A 24709-nucleotide genomic window follows, 5' to 3' on the forward strand; every position below is an offset into this window, starting at 1 on the left:
CTTCCCGGGCTCCTCCCGCCGCTCCCGCCCTTCCCTGCTGGCGGCGCATGCGGGAGGCGGGGGATGGCCGGACATGGCGCTGGCGGCCCCGGCGCTGCGGCGCTATTTGCTGCTGCTGGCGCAGGAGCACCTCGAGTTCCGCCTGCCGGTGAGCGCTGCGCGGGGCCGGGACCGGGGACAGGACCGCGACCGCGGCTGCGGCCGAGGCTGGGGCCGGGTGAGGCGCTGCTCTCCTCCGGGGCAGTCCCGGACAGCGCGGCCCCGGGTGTGCCGGACCGCGGCCGGGGTCCCCTCTCTCCGGGAGAGCCGGGGGCTCGGAGCGCCCGCGCCTCTTCTCTCGCCGCTCCCCGCGTCCTGTGGGGAGGGACCCCCAGGCTCCCTCTGCCCCCTTCCTCCTCAGGCTCCCTCTGCCCCCTTCCTCCCCAGGCTCACGGAGAGCCTTCGCGCGGTGGCTCTAAGGCAGCGCTTTTTGTCGCTCGCTTTTCCAGAGCCTCTGGCGCTAGGAGAGGTTGCCAGTAGAGTACCCGAGGCTCCATGTGAGAAGCGGAAGCTGGGGTTTCAAAAATGCTTTCAAGTTTTTGGCTTTGGTGATTAATTTTGAAGTTTGTTTAAGTTGTACGTCAGCTCCCGCCAGCGTGCCCTGGGTGCAGGAGTGGCTGGTGCTGCCCTGGGCACACGCCAGGGCCTCTCTCCATGGACTGCCCGGAGAGCTGGTGGAGGCACCGTCCCTGCAGGGGTTTAAGGGAAGACTGAGTGCCATGGGCTGTTTCACAGGCTGGTGTTCCTTCCCTCCTCGATTGGACTGTTGCATGTTACAAAATGTTTAACGTGCCTTGAAGTTTTTATTTTCCTTGTTTTCATTAAAGTTCTCTTTCTATTTGCTTTGTGGGACTGGAACTGGAGTTCCATTCATGATCATCCTGATTTTTCTTCAGGCAAGGTCATCGGATGAAGTAAAAAGAAGATGATACATATGTAACACAGAATGATTTTCTTTTTATCACCAATGTTTTGGTGACCCTTGGTTGATACAGCTGCTGAAGGAAGCAGAGCCATTTCTCCTTTATTTTGGTGACTGCGAAGCTTGTTTGGTTTTCTGATGAGTTATGCTTGTAACATGATTTGTCAAAAACTTAATGCAACAAGCAAAGACAGATTTTTTTAGCTAGATGATCTGCTGATCCTGACCCTGAGTCAGTGCTACTAGTGAAATATCACTTTTATGTGAACTAGTTAGAAAAATATTCCAAAAAGAAAGTGGATAGTATTGTTGTGAGAGTGTAAGATTGAACCATAAAGATTCTGATGAGGGAGAATATGTGAAATGGTGGGGTTTAATTATTTTGCTGACATTTGCCAATGAATTTTGAGAAAGTTGTTTTTATAGCAGGGATGTCCTAATTTTCAGTTCACGAACAGTACATACAATCTAAATTTTCTTGTGAACGTGCGCCCTGTCCACCATCTGCATTAGAATTTGTGTCATGCTGCTTCTTCTCTTTTCTCTTTTTTCCCTTTTCCCTTTCTTGTTTATAAGATTCTAAAACCTGACCTTTATGTTTTCACTTTAGGAAATAACATCGTTGCTCTCCCTTTGTGGTGGACAATTCAGTGGCGAGCAGGAAATTCGTGTAAATGTAAGTGAGGAACAAATATTTTACCTGAGTGTGGGTGTGGTCTGCAAGTATGTTCTTTATAGTATTTTTGGTAATTGTAGGCATCTGAATAAATATTGAAGTGTCTTAGGAAAATCGGGAATCTTCCCAATACGGAGGACTTCACAATTTCAGTAAAGACTCAGAACTGGAAAAAAAGATGCACTAAATGCACCTCAAGTTGTCTTCATTTACCAGCATGAAAAGAAGCAGTGCCATCTGCTGGGAGGCGCTCCTTGCTTTTTTAGGATAGCTAAACCCTGAAAACACTCAGCAGCAGTTTGGAATTGGTGTTTGCCTTTAAATCAGTGAGACAGAGGAGGAGTGCAGTTAGAAAGCCATTATGATTCTGGTCTCAGTGCTTGGCCAGAGAATGTTATTGGGATTTAGTTACTGCTAAACAGTAAACCTGTTATGAGGTATTTCCAGTTTTTAGCGGATGAATAATCAAGAGAAGTGTAAGTAATATTTTACCAAGTCAGTTATGTTGGAAAAATTAAATACATAACAGAATTTCTCAGACATTCAAGCTGAGTAAACAGTTTTGTCTCAGATTAATTATTTTATCCCCAAGTTCTCTGTATGATTAAAGGTAAGAGAAGTATTTTTATTAATTTATTTAATCTTCAGTATGCATGTTCTGTTTTTATGGAACAGAACTGTGTAGTTGTGTAATTCATGTGACATACTGCAGCTGGGTATTTGCATCACTTACCTTCTCTTGATTGCAGTCTCCCTTTTGGATTCTCAATATTCCTTCAGAAGAGATGGCAAGGGGACTAATGAAGCGGACAGTATGCGCAAAGTAAGAGATGAAAAATCTTGTAAATAATAGCATAGGCAGTGGAATTTTGTTCTATTATGGCAAATACAATTTTCTTATGGAGTTATAAAATAAAGAGTCTCTGATTCCCTCTAGAATTGAGAAGGTGCTACTGGAGCAAGTAGGACTCCTGTAGGACCGATTGTGTAGCATGCCTGTGTATCCTCTTTACTCAGTGTATGATCAATTCAGTGTCTCAAAATGGTGTTCTTCACTCCAGAGACAGCACTTGTAGTGTCACTCATGTTTTATGTGCGTTGTATAATGTTGAGTTAGTGGCTTTTTCTAAAATATGTATGGAATTGAAAGATAAAACCAGTGATACATGAAAACTGACAATCGTGGAAGGCAAAGGTTGAGTCACCCTCCCTCAGTGCTGGCATCCAAGCCTTCAGTCCTGACTGCTGCAGCAGAGGTCCCTTCTGGGAAATTCAAGAGCACAAGAATATGCTGGAGAGTGATTGTTCCAGCTGGTAATTTTTTTAGAGGTGTCTGAATAACATGCTTCTCACTGGGGTGCATGAGAGAGGCCTTGAATTATGGTTCAGGATGAGAAACAGCATAGGTATGTTATGTCCCTCTGACCATACTAAATTTGAGGTGCCTATGCTGTGTTCTTCAGAGTTTGGTCTCCTCTGCAGAGTGTTGCACAGTCCCTGTTGAGTGCTTGTTGTCTCAGGTATTCAGTTTTACCTACAATGGCTTCAGCTCTCCACTCTTGCCTAAAGCACTGCACTTCAAAAAGCAGCTGCAGGCAACTAGGGGAGTAAAATGTGACCAAAAAGCTTGCAGATGTTCTGCACACCATGCACTCTCAGCTAATGTATGCTAATTCTATGTAAAAAGCCTAACTAGCCCATGGCTTATTTTTCTGTCCTACTGCTGGTTGTGGGGAGGTGTGTTAGTTTTAGAATAAGATCACTGGAGTACCTCCATTCCACAGCTAATCAATATGAAAAGCTCTGAAGCTCTTGGTACATGTTACCAAACAAAGGAAAGCATCAGTGAAATATCAGCCTGTGATTAAAAATACTTGTAACAAACAAAAACTAAAACATTTGTCTAGAATTAAATGTCAACTTTAATACTCCATGAATTAAAGCCTAAATACATTGGCCAAGTAGGTTAAAAGGAGTATCTGTAAGGCATTTTCCCTTCTCTGTGTGACTGACTCTCAAAAACTCTTTAATTTCAGGTCTATATTTGAACTGTGGGGCCATGGAAAATCTGCAGGGGAGCTCTATGAATCTTTGAAGAACTATCCAACAGACAAGATGGTATAAATATAAAGAATCTGGATACTGTGGTTCCTTAAGCCCACTGAATCGCGCTGCATCTGTACTAAAGTGTCTTTGCCTTTTTTTTTTCAGCTTCCATATCTACAGTCAGACTCTACTTACAAAGTACATATTCATACATTTAATAAAACACTGACCCAAGCAGAGAAAATAAAAAAGATTGATGTAAGTAGATGGTTAAGAAATCTTTGTTTAGTTTAATCTATTCATGTTGTTCTTATTCCATGCTATCAGTACTTTTAAGTTTCTTCAAGATCTTAAGGAAGTTTATGGCTTATGTCTTATCAGGTCTAAATGAGATTTTTGTGTCTGAATTAACATTCTCTCAAAATTCATGACTTTTTTTTTTTTCCCTATACTATATGACTGTTTAGGGTATGTACAATGCCAAACAAATATCAGTGCTGATTTCAGCCCGGTGTGCTGGGGAAACTGAAGCTTACTTCTTAGAAATATAAGCTTCAAATGGCAAGAGTTAGGTGCTAGATTTTAGGAAAATCTGTTACTTGATCTCCTTATTGGTCTTTTATTGTTGCAGAATGTGGAACAAGTGACTTCAGCTGCAAGTTGTGGGTTGTGTGCTGATCTCCTGTTCTTATCTGTACTTGTCCTTTCCCCCAACTATATCAGTATTTCATTTAGGAAATATTTCCAAATTACTGGTTTTTTCTGCTCTTCCACATTCTGTTCATTCTATTTGTTCAATTTACTTTATTTACAGAGTCTGAAATTATCTGTATAAGTAGTAGTTGTTTTTCCCTGTTTGTTCAGTTTTTGTGTACATGAAGTAATGCTAAGTGTGTAAACTGCTGTAGCTGCACTTCACTGAAACTTCACATCCCGTTATTCATCATTAGTGTTGTTTCTATAACTTGAAAATGGCGTAATTAATATGCACAGTCAATTTCCTCTGAAGTTGAGTTCTGTTCAGTTAATAAAAGGTGTTATGGCACCCAATTTCTCATCCTTAATCATTTGAGCTATTTTTGTTTAGAAGAAAGGCATTTCAAAAAAAACAGTGAAAATTGAACTTTTTAGTACTAATATACCATTTCTCACAAGTGAAATTGTGGGGGTTTTTCTGATTTTTTTGTTTGTTTGGGTGGGTTTTTTCCTTGGGGAGAGGTTACTTATTTAAAAAAAATTGACCCTGTTTATTTTTGACTCTGTTTTTCTTTATTGTATAGGCCCTTGAGTTTCTACCATTCAAAGGAAAAGTAAATTTAAAGAATCCAGAACATGTATTTTGGATTTTGGAAGATTATGGAATGAACCCAAACGATGTTCCAGAAGAGCCCATTCATCTGTATTTTGGTAGATGGGTGCGTGAGCATGTTTGCTTCAGTTCTTGCAAGCTTGTATTTTCAGGAGAGTGTACTTCAGTTTAAATGTAAAAAGTGTTTTGACTTTTAATAGAAGCAGAACATACCATTGTCTGATTTTGTCATTGCATAATACTCTGAAGCAAGTCTTGGGAGTCCTTACGGTGACTAGGAAAAAGTGGCTTTACTGAACAATTTAGAGGTGGAAAATAATGAAGTTGTATCTGGAAACACACCTTTGTCTTGGCATCCGCTGAGAGGACTCAGCCCAGCAGTGAGACTGCACAGCTGGGGTGGTGTGTTACATTTTTTTGGACCTAGCTGCAGCTGAAGGCACCTGTTTCAAACAGACAGAAAGATGGACAGAACTGTAGATGGCTTGTGGCCCTGCTGAGCGGCATCAGCCTCACTGGAGCACTCTGTAAGTGCTTCAGGTGATCCTGGCAGGCACCTCTGTGGAAGGTGCAGACTGATCCCTGAGGCTTTGGACATCAGTGAGCCCAGCCCCCAGGCAGGCACCTGCCCAAGGGAGCCCCGACAGTGCAGAAGGAACCAAGTACAAAAACTGTCTGGAGCCTGTCATCTGTGGCCTTCACTACAAATGTTCTTGCCTGCTGGCCATATGCACTCTAGACCTGCTGCATTATTAGGGCATCCTGAGGAAATCTGATCTGGTCTTTTATGTTTTTGTGAGGGAAAAGTGGTTCCTCAAAGGATATCTCCCAGAATGGCACTAGCCACTGGTGGGAATATGTGCTTGCAGTGTCCTGGGTCAAGGGCAGCTGAAAGGAGGGAGAACAGCTGCAATGGTTGTGCAGCTGTAGTCAGTGGCTTGTGTTACGGGGAAGTTGGAGATTCAAGTGATCTGTTGGGGCCTGTGAATATTCTCCATGCCTGTAATTGATGTGTGAGCACCATGGGTTGTGGTAATGCTGCAAAAACATTGCAGCTGTTGTCATCTGTGCTGAATTCCTGAAGTGTTTAAAAGTGAGTAAACCAACCTGAAAAAATAGGCAGGTGTATTTTGTTAACCCAGTAAGACTGATGCTGAGCAGAGATGGGGGATAGTGTTGGATAGTGTTTGAATGTGTTTTGTTTCGGATTGCTTTGGTCTTCTCCAATGTACTTTGGAAGTCTGATGTAAAAATGCCAGCATTTGGTCTTTGTTTGCTTTTCCCTCAAATTCTCACCTGTCAGTGCTATCCTAAATTTAGATTTTGAGTGGGACAGAAATGCTAGTGAGGAAAGAAATTCTGTCTGACCTTAAGCATCCATGTGTGTGCATGCATGTCTTAAAGTGCATGCCTAATCCTCATATTTTTGAAATCCTTTTAACTCTGAATTGCCAGGAATTGTTTTTCTGATGTTTAGAATAATAGAAAAGTTACTCTAATTGTAATTTCTTAGAAAGGATTTTCTCTGTAAAATGTTTGTACATTTTGAACCTCTGTCTTGAAGAACTTACCCAGGTGTTGAACCAAGATATCTGTTGCTCTGTCATATTTTCAGACGTCAGAAAGCAAGGTGATGTGTTATGAAGTGAAGTTACCTGGTTTTGGATGGTGTCACTAAAGCACGTCTGTTAGTGTGTCTGTTTATATCTTGTACCCAGGATCTGACAGGGGTTTTAAATGTTTCAACAGATTGCAGATGGCCAAAGAGAACTCATTGAATCCTACAGTGTAAAGAAGAGACACTTTATTGGAAATACGAGCATGGATGCCTGCCTCTCTTTCATCATGGCAAACCATGGGAGAGTAAAACCCAATGACATTGTATTTGATCCATTTGTTGGAACAGGTATATACTCTTCTACCTGATGTCATGACTTCTGGTGCTCAACAAATATTTGAGATGATACCAAAGGCAAAATGGTGTTTATAAAAATATGGTTTGTTAACCTGAAAGGGATTTGGGAGGAAGGAGACCAAATTCCAAAGATGTAAACAGTTTATTTTGTGCTTTTAAAAGGTCTGTCTTGTTGTGTTTTATGCCATGTGGTCTAAACACCCATCCATGTGTGTCATGGACTGCTTAAGATCAAAGTGACCAAGAATTGGAATTTGGCTAAGCACTTGCTGCACTCACTTTCAGGACATTACAAAGCAGCATTTTAGAGCTGGCTCTTTAGGGGAGTGCTGAGGGCATTTCTGCTCATACAACACAACAGAGCAATAGTGAGGACATGGCAGCATTCCATGGGGAACACCTTGTTGTGCCGTTACAGCCTGTGTTCAGAATATTACTGCTCACACAAGGTACCCCTCCCTGGCGGAGCTTTCCTTACCTTAGCCAGGAGGGGGAGCTTTTATTCCACGTATTGCTGTGTGTGGCGCAGAAGTACTTTTTCTTTGCCTCTGGGAAACTCGGCTGTATGTGAAATAGCTGATCTATTGTGTCAGCTTGTGCCATATAATTATAGCAGAGTATATTGTGTTAAGCTACCTATAGTAGTTTCTTCAAAAATGTAGCAAAGGCTGTGTTTCTGTCCTAAAATCAAATCATAGAGTATCCAGAGTTAAAGAGAGCCCATAAGGATCATCAGAGTCCAATTCCTGGTCCTGCGCAGAACCATCCCCAAGAGTCACACCATGTGCCTGAGAGCATTGTCTAAATGTTTCTTGAACTCTGTCAGGCTGTGACCACTTCCCTTGGGAGCCCATTCCAGTGTCCAACCACCTCTGGATATTATTTTTTTAATATTCAACCTAAAATTTCCCAGACACAGCTTCAGGCCATTCCCTTGGGTCCTGTCACTGGTCACCACAGAGCAGAGATCAGTGCCTGCCCCTCCTCTTTCCCCAGCAAGCAAGCTGTAAATTGTACTGCGGTCTCCCCTCAGTCTCCTCCAGGCTGAACAGACCAAGTGACCTCAGCTGCTCCCCATAAGGCTTCCCCTCAAGGCCCTTCACCATCTTTGTTGCTCTCCTTTGCACACTCTCTTATGGCTTAATCTCTTTTTTATATTGTGGCACCCAAAACTGCCCCCAGCACTCGAGGTGAGGCCTCCCCAGTGCAGAGCAGAGCAGGACAGTCCCCTCCCTTGCCCAGCTGCAATGCTGTGCCTGATGCCCCCCAGGACACACTTGGCCCTCCTGGCTGCCAGGGTGCTGCTGACATGCTCAGCTTGCTGAACTTTAGTCAAGGTGACCGCATGTGAAATGCATAGATTTAAAAATACTTATATAAATACTTATAAATACTTAAAAATATTTATATAAATGGAAAGATGAAGAAAAATCTCTGCAGAGAAGTTAGGGAGAGAGAAGACTACACTAGTAGGATAAATTCTTATTAGCATGTGTCTTCTCTGTGCCATAGAAAAAGAGCATGGATATGATATTTGCAGAAACAGAAGGGTTTGGTGAACTCTGTTTTTGTCTTCAATTTTATTCTTATAGGACCTGATTTTTTTAATGCTTAATAATATCTTAAGAAATTTTCTCCTTTTTCTTGTGCTCGTCCTTTGAAAGGTTCAGGAAATCCCTTTGCAGTTGGTTCCCTTTACCTCTTTGCAGTTGGTTTCATTTTGGCATCTGTGGCTTTTTGTCTTACAAAACCTAACTTAAATCACAAAATACAGTCTCTGAGAGCATTCTTTCTCTTGGGAGTGAAAATTGAAGAAAAAAAATAAAAAAGGAAGGGTAAAGACAGAAGAAAAGAAATCACATAAAAATGATGAAGTCATAGAAATTCAAGATAAATGTTGTGTTGCAGTTCAGACATATACATAATTCATATACATGCATATGTTCATATGCATTCATATATGTAACATATACAGAATTCTCCCCAAATTGCCTAGTAGTTTGAATTGCAATTTTAATTTTTTTTTGTTAGACTTTTGTAATATGAAGGGTAGAGATTAAAGGGGACACTGGAGATACTGGGTGGCATGCCATTTGTCAGTAGAGTGTATTTATGACTAAATAACAGTGGCTTTTGCACTTATTTCTTTTGAGGAAACCCCAGGAATTTCAGTTGTCTTTTAAGGACTTCAGAAGATTTTGAGTTTGTCAGTGCAACAGTGCCCTGTCACTGGAGTTTCTGGGAAGTGGTTTGGAGTTGAGAGTGATGCAGTAATTTTGAGCTGATGGTTTTGGAAAAATATATACTCAGGATCTGAGGAGCATTCTGAAGAACTGCACTTCAGATTTCTTTATTAGTGCAGCTTTGTTACCTGGCTGTGTTTCTGTCTGCTTTTTCACACTGAAAAAATGAAGAGTAAGCCTATAGAAAGCCAAACCAGAATGGCCTTGCAAAATGGTTCTTGTTAGTTGCAAACAAACTGGTTTTTGCTGCATAACCCAGACCATAAGTCTTTCACATTTGTATAAGAATGGACAATTGGCAGTTTTCCTTGGACTATGAAGTGCTCTTTGACCAGGCTGGCTTTTAGAAGACTTTATTCCCCTTTTTATTGTTGAGCAGAATTAGAATGGCCCATGACTGTGTTTTTATCTTCCATCCATGTTTAGATAGTCTCTCCTCAGCACTGGGCGGAAGGAAGCCTGGAAGCTTCTAGAAGAATAAATCAAGTCTTTTACCTGAATATTTTGTGCTTCCCTAGACAGTCAGTTCAGGTTATCTCAGCAATCTTATTGATTGTTCTTTTGGAAGATATTTGTGATACTGCATAGTTGTAAATGACGGGCTGTTGTTCTTTGACATCCTGGAGGACCAGACCTTGTCTGGTGCTGAAGAGGTGGAGAACAGTGTGTGGTAGAAAGGCATGAAGCTCCGTGCTATCATCATTCTGCTACATGTCACCAGGGACAGAGCGATTCCCTGATTAACCCTTTGTATGTGTCTGTTTCATATACTGATCAAAGGGCTGGCCATGTAAGAGTGTGTAAGTATCTGTGCACCTTATGCGTGAGCACAATTGAATTAGTACAAGCTGAGATTTATTAAAAGCTGTAAATTCATTATTTCCAAGCTTCTTTTTTTGCCTGCGATTAAAAATATTCTTAGATGGGCAAAGGACTCTCTTCTTACTTTTTTTGTAGGACTGGGTGGTATGCCATACTTGGGGTCAGGGCTAGCTAAATTTGTCTTGACCCTCTGGATGTACTGCCCATCTGTTCTGAGGGATTGCAGCCAAGAAGGGAAATGGGTGATTCCTTTGGGGTGAGTAACCTTGTTTTTCCCTGATCCATTTCACAAGAAAGAGCAGAGGAATATTAAAAGTTTTTTTGTTCTTGCTCACCTTTGGTTTTGGTAGAATTCATTACCATATGGTGCAGAAGTTTTCTGATGCACACAGGGCACATTAGGGATTTGCTGGTGCACAGTAGGTGGCTCAGGACAATGCAGCCACCTGAGATGCCTCTTCCCACACTCCTGGTGAATGGGAGAACTGGTGTCACCCCCCCAGCCAGCTTGCAAATTGTCAGCCCTTCATCCTGTAGCAGTCATCCCCTTTATTTAGCAGGACTGTTGACATCAGTGGGGTTTACAGCCTTGTTCTCAGTTCTGTTCTGTTCTAAACCATTCTGGTAGCCACAGACCTCTTTATTAATAACTTGACCACACAGGTATCTGTTAATCTCCTGCAGTCTGTCCGTTGTTTCATTTGGAAGCCGTTAAAGAATTAATGTAACTTTTTGTTTTCTGTGGGCTGTTCAGCTGTTATCAGTAGGGCAGTTCAGTATCAAGGGGGAGTCACACTTTTTTTTGGTATGGTGTTCTTTTCTGTTTTTATTAGGAAGGGGTGTTGCAATAGCAGTAATTAAAAAAACTGGCTTTATTACAAAATAAGTATGTTGGTAAAACTACTGACAGAGTAGGCAGCCTACTCACAGACCAACACATTTGCATGTAGTTTACACACTTGAAAACGATTGCAAAAATGTTTTTGATATTTATGTTTACATTGGAGATATTTACATTTGTAAGGCTCTTGACCATTGTTTCTTACAACATGGCAACAGCCACATTGTAGAAGTTTGATTTTTAGACAGCGTTAAAGTAACTGCCTTTGAGAACAGACACAGTAGAACTGCCATTTGTTTGGTGATGATTTTTCCAATTGTTTGACAACAGTTTGAAATTCTGCTCCTTGCAAAGCAGAATCAAAAGTTTTGGTTCATGTCATGATTAAAGGATCTTACTGCTTAAAATACAGAAAGCCATAAACAAAACTCCTGAACAATCTCCAGAGATGAGGAGTGACACAGGGCATAGCAAGATAAGGAAAACCATGTAGACCAGACAAAGGACTTAGTGTTATTATATCTGATTATAATTACATAGTGATTCTAACTGGTTGATAGTTCTACTTCTTTTTTTAGTGTTTGTTTTGGTATTTTTTTTCTTTTCCTTGGGTCTTTTCCTTGGTGTGCTGCTGCTCTAGGCTCCTGACGTTCCTGAGGAAAAAATCCTAACGCAGGTGACATTTATGACAGAAGTTTATACTTTGCCTTTTTTCTCCCCTGTCTAGGTGGCCTTCTAATCTCCTCAGCACATTTTGGGGCATATGTGTGTGGTACTGATATAGATTACAACACAATCCATGGATTAGGTATGTTACATATTTCAAAGCCACTGAAATCTTACCCTCTGTAATTTAAGAAGACTGATGGTAGCAGATGATACTTAGTGGATTTTAAAGCAGCATTAATCTTTGCAGGATTTATTTGGTCGTGCTTAGTTTTAGTCTCCAATTTACATCTACACTAGTTAAGATATTATCTTACTTTTAAGCTGGAAATATTTTTGAAAAAGAGTAATGAAGACCAAAACAAAGTTCCAAATAATCATTACCACAGCTGTGTGCTCTTTTAACCTATGATGTAGGAAGCTCTTCAAAACCTAAGCCAGGAACCCTCATCTCATTGTTACTTCTGTGCAAATCTGCAAATTATATTTGACCTAGTAGACAGGTTAGTGAGTGGTGGATGGAGAGAGCATCTTGCAAACCAGCATTTTTGTAAATGTGTTCTTTGACACCCTGTGCAGATGGTGCAGCAGAACTTTTCTAATGTATTTTCATTTTTTGTTACTACTTGTGAAGTTTATTGTGAGTACTTTTGACAGGTTATTTTGGTGACATTTGATTATTTTCCTTTAATTTAAATGGTAGAGTATATGAAAGCTGTTCTTACTGAATAGTTTCTTGTTGAGTATGCTTTTTTTTCCCCTTTCCATTCCCCTTCCCCTCCCAGGCAAGGCAAGCAGAAAGAACCAGAAATGGAGAGGGCCAGATGAAAATATCAGAGCTAATCTCCGACAGTATGGTTTAGAGAAATACTACCTCGATGCACTCGTTGCTGATTTTTCAAGACCAATATGGAGAAAAGGGATGTTGTTTGATGCAATCATTACTGACCGTAAGTTTGTTACTGCTTTTAGTTGCCCAATAACAGTGACTAAAACATTATTGCCTATGTACATTGATTAAATGCCTGGACGAGTGCTCAGGCCTGCAGCTTCCATGTTTCCAAAGATGAATGTCAAGAGCAGCACTATGGAAATTGCATCTGCATTTGACATCTCTGCATTTATTTTAAGGACAGTTGTTAACGTGTAACAAAGCTGACAGTGACACTTCTTCCCATGGAGAGAATGTTATGTTCACCAGCAGAAATCAATGTGGCTGAAAATCATCCTTTGAAGAAGTCTCCTTCAGTAAAAGCATGGCATGATTGATGCATAGAGACTTCTTACCAGAAAGGTCTGTGTTGCTGTTGGCAGCACGTTGGAGTCTGCCATGCATCTCTGATGGACTTTGGGAGACTTGTGTTAAGTGCTTAATGTGATGCGTCCAAAGAGAAATTTTAATGTGTTTCCAATACACTTAGCTACTGGAAGCAGGAGCAGTTTGAAAGGATGCTCTGCTCTTTCATAAACACCTTTATTTACTAGACACTATTTGTCTTGTATGAGAGGGAAAAGAAATCAAGGGGATAAATGAAGACCTTGATACAGCAATTTCTGATCTCAAGTGCTGGCTTCTACAATGACACACTCATATTAATTAGGAATAGGAAGTGGGAATTTTTTTTTTTGTGGGCTGCTTGCTAATTTTCATTTGGCCTGTTTGGCAACAAGACAGTGTAGAATATTAACATGGACTTAAAACTGAGTTGTAAAACTTCTGCAGTGGTTACATTGGTGCTTCTGTGATGCTGAAACAAGTCTCACAAATTCAGATTTTTTGAACATGAAGTAAGTATGTTATGCTATTAGAAATGTGCAAAAAATGTATGAGAAAAAACCTTCTCTGGTTCTTATGTGTGAGAATTACCATTTGTGTAATGTGCTGACAAGAAATTCTGATATACTTAATTTCATTTTGAAAAAGGTTAGTTAAGTGCTATAGGGGACATATTCATGTCTGTCAAACAAAAAAGGATGGGATTCTTTATCACATGTTGGAAATCTAAGGAGTATCTTTTGAGAAAAAACACAGCATTGTCCTTCGTCATGTAGTAGACGTGTAGGCTGCCAGCTCTTACAGCTGAAGGGATTTCCTCGAACCAGTTTTAAAAGAACTTTTTGGACCAAGAAGCTTTCAACAATCTTGAAGAAATTTCCCTTACTGACTTCTACTTCGTAAAAGCTTTCCATTTTTTAACCTTGTATAAGTCACAGTTTGTGCATTATTGTATATGTATGGTGTAATTTTGTGTTATTTGGACAAAGTGTGAGGCTCTCATCTATGCTTTTTGCTTTTGCTTTGCCTAGCACCATATGGTATCAGAGAAGCTCCTCGCAGAATGGGATCACAAAAGGAAACCATTAAATCAGTTGAAAGAAGGTAGGGAAACTGTCTTGTCTGTTATAAATATAAATATCTTAATGGAAACCCAGTTGCAGTTTTAGAATATTTGTTACTTCTTGGTTGGCTGTCATAAGTTAAAAAATGGTAGCAATTATAATTAAAGAAGAAAAACCCTTTTTGTTCTGTTTGCAAAACCACTACGTCACTTCCTGAAACCTTCTTGGTTTTGTTTTCCCTCATCCTTTTCGTGTGTGTGTGTGTGTGTGTGTGTGTGTGTTCAGATTTTGAATCCTATTTCTCACCTCTTTGAGCCACCATTAGCATGTATTTCCAGAAAAGTTGTTTGGTCCCTGCAGGCTGCAAAATCACTAAAATGGAATACCTGTAATTTTACCTTCAACTTTTTCTTTTGCATTTTCCACGGCTCCTTTCTTTTCAGAGATGTCCTATGGCTTCTCCACTGCCTGGCATTCCTTGCCTTCTGACTTTAATTCCTTTAGAAAGATGCAAAATAACTATTGCCAGGATACCTGTGGTTCTTTAGACTCATCTTTAATACATGTGGAAGTCAAAGAGACGGGGAACTTGAGAAGTTGTATTCCTCATAGTAGAAGCTGTACTCCTAGATTGTCTTAGGTGTCTTTGCAAAGCTCAGAAAGTGCTTTTGTGGCTTAGTGTATTTTTTTAATTGCTATTATTAAAAATTTAGGTTTTACCTGTGCTCCTGTTTGCTTACACTTGTATGTTTTTTGTTCAGCGCAGAAAATCACTTCTTTGTTTCATCCAGTTACCATCTAAGTGACATCTTTTTTGACCTCTTGAAGTTTGGGGCGGAATATCTGGTGATGGGAGGAAGATTGGTTTACTGGCTGCCCATATACAGGCCTGAGTATGTACTGTTGAATTCTGCTTTGTTGTGTGTCAGAATGGATGCTGCATTCTCTCTGTGCTTTCCTTTGGGACATAATACCAGCACTTAAGAGTAATGCCCAGACTTTGTATTTTAAAACCTTGTATGAGGGAGACCACATTTTGTAACGGAGCTTTTGAATGGAGATAATTCCTGACTGTTACCAAACATATCATTGTAAATGCGTGTCCAGTGCGTTGAGGTTTAAGCTTAAAAAGTTAGACTTTCAAGGTGCAGGTAGAGCTCTAAGACAGTAGAAGCAAGGCTAGTATTAGTATGTGTTTCTGCTAAAGTAGTTGATAGAGATGTGCAAAAATTATCCTTGGTTCTTTGGGTTTGGCACTACTGATTTAGCTTTCTTCTGAGAAATAAAAGTCAAGTGACCAAGAGATGGCAGTGAGAGGCAGGAGCATCTGAGAGCAGCAGCCTTGTTAGGGACGAGAGAGGCCAGCAGAGACTGCAGGATCTGTCTGCTCAGGAGTGCAGCCTGGAATCAGGGCTGAGTGCATAAGGAAAACCAGCTATTTGCATGCCTTATTTCAGCATCTCTTAGATTAAGTTTGAGGAGGTTTTTTGGTTTGTTTTTGTAAAGATTTTTTACTGTAAAGTGAGGAGTTGATGTACAGTAGCTGTTTCAAGGTGTCCTTCAGATAGAGATTTGCTCTGAAGGTAGTTTCTACAGAGTCTTGTATTTCTATGTACAGTCAAACTATACTGTTATATAAAGTGGTGGTTGTCCCTGGTTTCACCATGGAAATGGCTTGTGATAGTCCTGTAGATCTCATGCTGTTTTGCAAATTTGGAAATCGAAAGGAGCCATTTCTTTTACATGCTTCTGTAACAGGAGAGTGCACTTAGTAGTTTGTATTTTTTAATAAATGATAAAATAGGTATTTTAGGCTTTTTTTCTCATAAGACATTTCACAGACAAAGCAATGAATGCCATTCATAGTATTATAGCTAATTTTCATGGAATTACTGAATTTATTTTGTTCATCAAGATACCAGTGTTTTTCTTTCTGCTCATTGAACTTTGGTGGAAGCATGCTTCCTCACTACAGCAGTGTAAAGTGTTTTGCTTCAGATAACTTGGGAACTGCATATTTGGGATCAACTTTAGTCGCTGTTTTGGGGAGGTCTAGTTGAGATGACTTTTTAAAAGTGAATTTGTACATCATACTATTACTTGAAATAATAAAGTTGCTAGAATTAGCATAGAATAGTAGGATAGTCACTTTATTTTCAGCTGTAATAATGAACATGGGGCATTAAAGCAATTAAGTGGGGAGAAGATAGTTTCTACTAACATGTTGCATTATCAAATATCCCTTGGCAACACCTGCCTTGAGTTTCATTTTTTGAGATCTTTGTATATTACTTTTAATTAAGGCCAAAACTATTGGATTGGAAGTCTTTTAAAATCATTGCTTGCGTATTTCTTACTTGACAGGTTTCTGAGTTTTACCTGAAAGAATGTAGAAATACATTCATTAATGCTAACAGAAAAGGCTTTTTAACAAAGTGATAGTGATCTCTCCCTCTTCAAGATAGCATCTCACTCCAGAGTTTACTCTTTCAGTCAGACATTGAAATCATTGTTGAGTCTAAATTCTTCTAATTCCATTAAAGTCAGCCTCCTGTATGATTATTGAGAGAAACTTTTAAAATATTGTGGCCAGGTGCCTACCTTTGTAAAAGAAAGACAGCTTGGTGGTACTGGATGTATCTAAAATCTTGTGTAATAAAAAAAGCAGTTGAGAATTAATTTAATTATTCTTTGCCAAAAGCATGTTCTGACTTCACCTAGCCAAAGCAGATACTTATTTCTACATAAAAAGTAACTGAAAGGTAGTTTTATGGTCTGGAAATTTTGGAGGAAAGCAAAGAGGCAGTACTGTTTGGGTTTTTTTCTTATTTGCAGATCTGTATTTGGGATTGAGTTACTTGTTACTTGTAACAGCTCTCTGTTATCTTAAGAAATGCCAAGTTTTCCACCAGCACCTAGACAGATCCTATTTTAATCCAGACAAACACCTTTACTTTCATTTAGAAAATCCATCTCTTTACAGGAAAAATGTAAAGCTCCTCCTTTGTACCTTTTAAATTCAAGTCATAGGTATTAAGTTGTTCAGTTCAGTGTTTCAATGTCTGACTTCTCTTAACCCCCAAACACCAGAAAGTCATAGGAGCAGGTGTTTTGTACAAAATCATACCTAACAATACCAGAACCCATTTTCTGTGTTATCTTTTCATAACTATTACATGAAAGCTTATTACAAAATGTAGGAATAAATGGCTGATCTATGTTTCAGTATATAGGACAGATATCTCATATTTATCATACTAGCTAGGTTAATACTTCTTGCTGCTGTAGTCCCCTGCAAAGCTCTTAAATATTTAAATTTCTCTTTCAGCATTTGGAGAGATAGAAGGATTGAAAGCAATTTAGAGAAAGCACTTTCTGTGCAGAAACTAGTATGCTTATAAGGTGGGGCATTTAAAGCACTGCAGCTCTTGCTTCTATAGATAGGATTTAATTGTAAGCCAATGCTGCTACTATCTAACGTTAAATGATGGTGGATTTTTTTTCCCATTAGAAAAAGTAATTATAATGAGATAAATTTGTAATGCCCAATTTTGAAGTTCAGGAATGTTACTGTCTAATAAGAGCTGGCTTAATAAGATTTGAAATTGAAGTGCCGTGATCTCTTTTTATGGAGCCAAAGTAAAGTCTCTTATTCCTGCAACTTCATATATGTTGACTGTGGAAAATATCTTTAAAATCACAGCTCTGACTGAGTAAGTTATTATTCCTGGTTGGCTGAGGTATTTTGTGCTTGAAATTACAGAGGCAGGCCCATGTGTACATACGTTAATGTCATTTAAATACATGCAGAAAATGGTGGAAGTGTTTCTTTACTGTGAGGTTTTAATTTATTCTACACACTGCATGTTAAGATGGTTGGAATATATGATGTCAGAACTCTGAAGCAGCAATATCTGAATTTATTTAATCAGGTTAAAGTGCATAACAACTTTCAACTGTGAACCTTTTTGTGAAGTGTCTGTAAGAATTTTGTTTCAGATGCAGTTCTTCCACTTCATGAGCCTACAGCATTAAGAATGATTATTTCTTCCAGATACACAGAAGAGATCATTCCCCGCCATCCGTGCCTGAAACTTGTTAGCAACTGCGAGCAGCTGCTTTCCAGCCACACATCAAGGCGCCTCATAACCATGGAAAAGGTGAAAGAATTCAAGGTAAGCTTGAATTCTTGATCATATTGTGTAAAATAGGAGCTGTTGCGTTCGTGACAAGTTCGTGCTATTCAGCATTTGATCCTTGTTTCTGTCACACTTGGGTTTTTATGATCAGAGTTAGAGCTTTTGTAAAATTGAGCGGTGATTTAAGGGACTGTTCTGGTTTTGGTTTCTTCTTTTTTATTCTCAGTTTTTAGTAAACTATTCATCCTGAAAAAGTCCCTTGATAGTGTGAAAAAGATCTTTGAACTTAAGGTTACTTGTAAATCCCCTCCACAGAGGCTTTGCCTTAATGCCTAAGTTTCCATTGATTGCAAAGTGTGTCTTAATGCCCAGTATTTGAATACTAAATATTTTTGTGGGTCCTGAAGTAGAGGTAGACCTTATTTAATTCTGTTACTTCATCTTTAGAGTGGTACATTTTATCTGTTGGAATAATATTGAAGTTGCGACAAGTAACAACAGAGCGCACTGGATCTTTTTTCTGTTTTTGTTTTGTGGCACACTGAGTGTTTCTCCTGAGGCATTGGGACCAGGGAATATTGCATTCAGATCTCCTTTCCGTTCTTGGTACTTCTCTCACTTCATAATGTTAAAAGAAATGCTAAACACATGTGAGACAAATTCTTAATGAAAATGCACTCGGTGAGCAAGTGTTTTCAGTACATTGCTTGTCAGCTGTAAGAGCTGTTTCAGATGGCAGGAGATGCAGTCAGGCTGCGGTGTCTGTGTGGTGCTTGCACTACTGACACAGCAGGGGTTCAGTGCAGCGTTCATAATGCTTGTGGTGACTGCAGTTCTCAAGCAACACCTGAACTTCTATAAACACTCTGTGTGGAGTTCAGCCTCAGAGATGCCAACTTCACCAGTAGCAAACCAGGAGGGGTAGATGATGAAAGTTTTTGACATGTGTATCTCAGGGTGTTCAGGGGGGGTTTTGACAGCAGTTTTATTGCTACCAGTGCTGTAGGGTAGCACATTGTAACCTAAAAAATATATCAGCCCTTCTGCAAAAAGACTTGCGTCATTTGTTACTCTCCTCTTGTGCATCACATGTTCTTCAGTTCATGGTTTGACAGGTTCATGTCTGGAAGTGCTTAGCTCTGAGCACCTGAGACTAGTTGGCAGGCTTGCTGCTTAGATAAGGCTGTGCAAGTGCTTACATTCAGTATTCCAGATGTCTGTTAGATAATATAAAGATACCAGAACCCATGTGTGGTTTCTGATGATGCAAAATTTGTCTAGAGAACAAAATTCATACTGAATCCTTAGCCACTGCCTGCTTGGTTTAGGACCTTGTTTTGGTGTCTAGGATTTCCCAGCCCCAGTGTCCCTTACCTGGAACATGTTTTTTTCTCTATTAATACCCTGAGCAACCTTTGAATTGGATACTTCTGATTCGCCAGATAGGACCATAAAATTCAGAAGTTATATTTTTGTCTGCTTTTCTTTTTCCTAAGTGAAAGAGTGAATTTTTATGGATATACCTAACATTTATGTTTCCAGACGGTTCCTGTCTGCATTACTAAACTGGTTTGTAACAGGCCCTCAGTTGCCCTTTAATTCAGCTTAGTGCAGCACTTGCAAATGGATGAGAAATGTTAAAAATCATGTTACTGTTACTATGCAGTTCTTCGGTTTCCCCACTGTTTGCCACCAATAAGGAATTGCAGATTTCACAGCAAATTTTGATTTCTTTATTAACAATTTAAATAAACTCTTAACTGAAGATGAATTCAGTCGTTGAAATTGGTGGTGCAGTTTGATTGGAATGGTTTGTAATAAAAAGGAGATCAAAGTGAAGGCAAAAAGTGAGTATGTCTAGGTGAAGTACTGATCTATCATAAGAAATCATAAGCATGAGGATCATATGTTGCATTAAAAACCTCACAAACCTGGTATATAACTCATTGTCTTGTAAGTATCCATTCTGTGTTTTTTAGTTTACAGTGAGGTTGTGCCAACTGGGAAAGGATTCTTCCTGAACTCAGTGTTGATATGAATATGCTCTTCCAGCATGTGCACAATATCAGCAGAAGAGTTTTTGGTTTTCTTAATTACCGTTTCAGACAACTTTTGCCACTGCTCCTCCCAGCACAGCATTCACCCCAAAATGCACACTCCCCTCCTGCCTCCCCCACAGCACATCTGCACACTGTCACCCCAAAACCCAGGGTGGGTGGGGCAGGGGGGCAACTGCACCCTCAGCCCAGAGCCCTATGTTTCTCCCTCCCTGTGAGGCATCCCACTTTTTTAATGCCAAGAGAGATGCCTAGAAATGATGTAGTAAGATGTAACAGAAAACTTGACTGAAGGACAAACTCTGAGCATATGATTGTCCAGGAGGGGACTGTGAAGCACCAGGCACACAAACCCACCCTGCTGAATGGTTCAAGCATTTCCCTGTCATGTGGTCACTCCAGAGTTGTTACTGGTGTGGAATTCTTCCTGCTGAATTTAGCAGTGTCTGTTCCTGGGTGTATGACCCTGCTGTCTCTGGTTTGGTAACTGCTTCTTTTTGTTTATAGCTGTATAACATTAGTACAAGTGGTTTCTATAGCTACTGTCCAGCACCAGATGTGGAGTGGTAGGAAACAGTGATAAGGCTAGGAAGACTTTTTTTCGAAACAAAAACTAAATGTGGGTAATTACCTTGAAGCTGAACTGGGGCATGCTAGATGAATAAGAATCTTTAGAATGTCACTTAATATTTGCCAAGATTTAAAGAAAAACATTTTCTTGTTATCATTCCGCATCCCCTTCTCTTCTGCCTATTCTTTTTTTGTCAGAGATCTCTAAAACCTATTTTAATGTTGTCTTTAGAAAAAATAAATTGTTATGGGGTTTTTTTACAAGCTATTTTCTCTGTAGAGTTAAATGAAGCCTATCCCTGGTGTTCAGATTGTACACATTCAGCTCCTTGATAAACAGTAGTGTAAGTTAGAATTTGTTTGAAAATCCTTAGTCTCTGAAATCCTAGAATTTCAGTTACTTTGATAAGTCCTCACACTGCCTTTAAAATTCCTTTGCCTAGTAAATCTCAACAGTGACTGGTATCTCCAGGTAGTTCAGGATTTCTTATTTTCTTTTCCCTTTTTTAAGGAGCAATTCCCATTCTTGTTGGTGTTTGGTGGGGGTTTTTTGTTCTTTGTTTTTGAAGCAATTGCCATATTTATTAGACAGTCATGCCTGCACAGGTGAGAGGTAGGGAATGATAATTCCTCTTAGACTGGAATTATTGTGATGTGAGCCAGGAGCTTCCTTTGTAATCTCTCCTATGAAATCCATGCCTGACTGCAGATCTCTCATTTAGCGAGCAGTGTTTGCAGAGCTCTTGATGAGGCCTGGATTTTCGAGGTGGGATTCTGCTGTGCAGTGGTGCACCAAGCCTTTTTCCATCTGGTGCATGCAGATGCCCCTGTTACACCTGTGTTCTGCTTAAAGTTTGTTCTTCTGCACAGCACATCCTCTCTTTGCCCTAACCAGCTTGGAGCTGGAGGAGAGAGTAGTTTACTCCCTCATCCCTTCCCCCCCAATCAGCATTTTGTTTCCTATGGAATCAAGATGAATGTTGTACATGTGCGTGACCTCTTAGAGGTTGTGGGGATTAATTTTAATCTTAGAGTATCTTTGATCTATGTGTCATTATCCATCAGGGTCAGATATCCCATCCATTTCTCAAAATAAGTGAATTATGTAGCATTCTTGTTAAAACATCCCAGTGATATAAAAATATATGTTTATGTCAAAGAAGGAATTTTGACGTGGATTTCAAGAGAAAAGTGCTCTTTTTCAAAGAGTGGCTGGAGAAATGGGTACAGGCTAGCTGTGAGAGGAGTGTATCTTAAATCCTTCTTGTTTCCTGTCTATCTATAGTAATTTTGTAATTTTCATTTTTTTCACAAACATGGTAAAAGCCTGTTGTTTGTCAGCCTGAGAATAGTCATGGAGACTGAAGTCTCCCACAGGTGACCAGAAGACGATAGATAACACTGTGCCTGCATTGGGTTTCCTGAAGTAATTTTCTCCTGCTATTTTCCAACAGTGCAGTATTTAAATAGAGCTGCTGCTGCTGTACATGCTTTACATAATAGATATCTACATGGCACTGAACATTTAGCAAGTTAATTTAAGCTGGTGTCACATTCCTGATGTCTGCTTTCGTAGCAGGTGAGACCTCCTTTGAAGTAATATCTCATTGTGTCCAGAAGAGGGCCCTTCTACATGCACGCAAGCGTCTTGCTTTGTTGAAAAACCTTTTCTTTCACTCCCTTGGAATGCTCGTTAAGATATCTGGTGCTAGGAGAGGTGTTGATCTTGGTAGGTGAAAACCTGGAAAAGGCTACAAAAGAGCTGAAGGGAGAGATTGTCCACTAGGATTCTGTTCATCCTTGCATTGTAGTACTCTTGTAATACGAAAATATTGACTAAAATCTACTTCCATGTTCCTACTAATGCTAAAACATTCCACAGTAACTTTATTTTTGAATATGAACAAATAACTAAACGTTTTAAGGTAGTGAACCAATGTCTGTGTTACTGCCTTGGTTAAAAACATGAGAAGGAGCACATGGCGGAGTAGAGGCTTGGTTCTGTTGTGTGCTTGCTTTTATTTTCTCCTTGTGCTGTTCAGTTGTTCTGTGTGAGGCTTCTTCTCACTGTTCTTCCTGCTTTTGAGCATAATGAGAAACTGACATCACCCAGAAGCATAAAACTGTTTTTAGAAGTTGCCATCAGTTTTCTTTAACACTCAGATTAAAGTTTGATGTAATGTTTATCTTACAGCATTGCTAATGTTAGCTGACAAGTATCTTAATTGTATAAAGCCACAGTACATGATGAACTAAACCTTTGTATATACAGTGGGCCAATTTTCTAAACTGTGTTTTTGGCTGGTGTCAAATAGGTATTATGTGTGGGGATTTACTGTGTCAACTTCAACTTTCAGAAATACATGAATGTTGCACCGAAAAAAAAAATCTCTGAATGTGCTTCAGTAATTGTAGGAACTCATTTTACCATTTGTGTTCCTCTTCTGTTTGTGCCTGCCTTCCTCAGACCTCTGACAGACTGAATTCTTCTGAAAATGCTTTTTTTGGAAAGTGACTTGTGTGGTGCATGGTACCTGTACTCATTTGGTCGTGTAAGGGTGGGATTCTGGTGATGTCAGCTGAGACATTTTCAGTGACTTAAGTGTGTGCTGTTGAACTGTAAAACAAAAACCAAACTGCCTCACCCTTGCACCTCATGGTTTGAAAACGTCTGGAGGCAGAGTGGTGGCAATACGTGCTGAGCACACTACCCTGAAGTCTAATGTTTGTCTTCTGGTGCCATGCAGGATCAAGATGAGAACTCTTACTTGCTGGATGGACAGTATATGCCGTACAGGGGACACAATTCTTTCCGTGAGAAGTATTTCAGTGGTGTGACAAAGAGGATTGCCAAAGAAGAAAAGGACAATCAGAAGTAAAATATTATATAAACAGCTTAAAAAATGAGGAAAGAATGAAGACCATGTTTCTTTGTAAGGACATCTGGATATGAACATTCATTTGGATGCTTCAGAAAAATAAATACTGCTTTTAATTTTAAAACAAGATGAAACCCACAACCCAGGTTGGGAGCAGTTCTTTTTAATTAGCTTTGTTTATAGCAGATTTTATTGTACAAGTTTTTTGAGTCTTATTTAATTTATATTTGTACTTTCAAGTATTAATGATGATTGACTAAAACCATTATTATTGTTCTTTCACCATTAAGGTTTACAAGAAAGTAGTAGTATTATTTGGCTTCTTAAACTGTGAACATCTGGCTGTTTTAAAAACACGTGGTGGTGATCAGGGATTGCTGATTAGGAAGATCATTTTCATTTGTTTTGTTTTTTTTGTAAATGGTGTACAATAAACCAAGGTTGGCGTGAGGTTTTTTAAATTCTTGCATGCAATAATTGCTCATATGAATTTCACTTGCTCCGGCTGAGGTCACAAGTGTTTAAACAAACAGCAAACGCAGAGAAACAACTGGGCTCGTGCACACCCCACAAAAAGAAAAGCCTCTGTAAAGCCTCTGTGACCTGACAAACTCTGGAGAGCTTATTAAACCCTGTGAAGCCTGTCCACATCTGAAGCTCATCTGTACCTTGGATTTGCTTTTGCATTCCTAAACCTTGACTCTTGGTAACGCCAACTGTCTTCAATTTTTGGTTCAGAAATCGATAGTTAAACCAGTAACAACAACAGCATAAAATCAGTAATGGTTCCCTAATGGTATTAAGCCTAATCAGATCTTTGAAACCAAAGCTGTGTTTGTTAAAGGGCAGACTTTGCTGAATCCACACCACGTCCATCATGGAAATACCTCATTTGAAAACCACTAAGCCCATTAATTCAGGATGTTAATGGCTCTGCTCATTTTGGTGGTCAAATATGGTCACATACTCTTCTTGGTCTGCGCTCACCAAGCAGGGCCCTGGTGCATGCATCTGTGCTGCAGCCAGAGGAGCCCTGCTCCTCAGTTTGCTGCAGGTCGCTCATTGTGGTCATGTTAATGTCTTTGTAGATCATAATTTTAAGTGCCTCTCTAAGGAAGGCACAGGTCATTGTGTGTGTCTGATTGAGTTAATTAACTGAATTTGCTCTTCTGTGTATTGTGGTCCTCAGCTGCAGCAGGAAAGCTTACAAACTCAGTGACAACTTAGTCTGGCCTTCTGGCTCTA

General features: G+C 39.8%; 1 protein-coding gene across 3 annotated transcripts; it reads left to right on the forward strand.

Moving 5' to 3' along the window:
- The first annotated feature begins 16 nt into the window (after positions 1–16).
- TRMT11 (tRNA methyltransferase 11 homolog) lies at positions 17–23914 on the forward strand. Of its 3 annotated transcripts, none has more exons than XM_038132041.1 (13): positions 17–148; positions 1572–1637; positions 2387–2460; positions 3674–3755; positions 3849–3941; positions 4964–5098; positions 6742–6898; positions 11541–11621; positions 12265–12429; positions 13787–13859; positions 14581–14712; positions 17874–17994; positions 23333–23914. In XM_038132041.1, the coding sequence occupies exons 1-13, from the start codon at positions 74–76 to the stop codon at positions 23462–23464; spliced, it is 1386 nt and encodes a 461-aa protein (XP_037987969.1). In that variant the 5' UTR covers positions 17–73; the 3' UTR covers positions 23465–23914. The 3 variants fall into 3 exon arrangements, with proteins under 3 accessions (XP_037987969.1, XP_037987968.1, XP_037987971.1); XM_038132040.1 differs by having other exon boundaries at positions 70–217; XM_038132043.1 differs by lacking the exon at positions 2387–2460 and having other exon boundaries at positions 75–148.
- The last annotated feature ends 795 nt before the right edge of the window (positions 23915–24709 follow it).

Source organism: Motacilla alba, chromosome 3 (assembly GCF_015832195.1).
Source record: "Motacilla alba alba isolate MOTALB_02 chromosome 3, Motacilla_alba_V1.0_pri, whole genome shotgun sequence".
Lineage (NCBI taxonomy): Eukaryota > Metazoa > Chordata > Aves > Passeriformes > Motacillidae > Motacilla > Motacilla alba.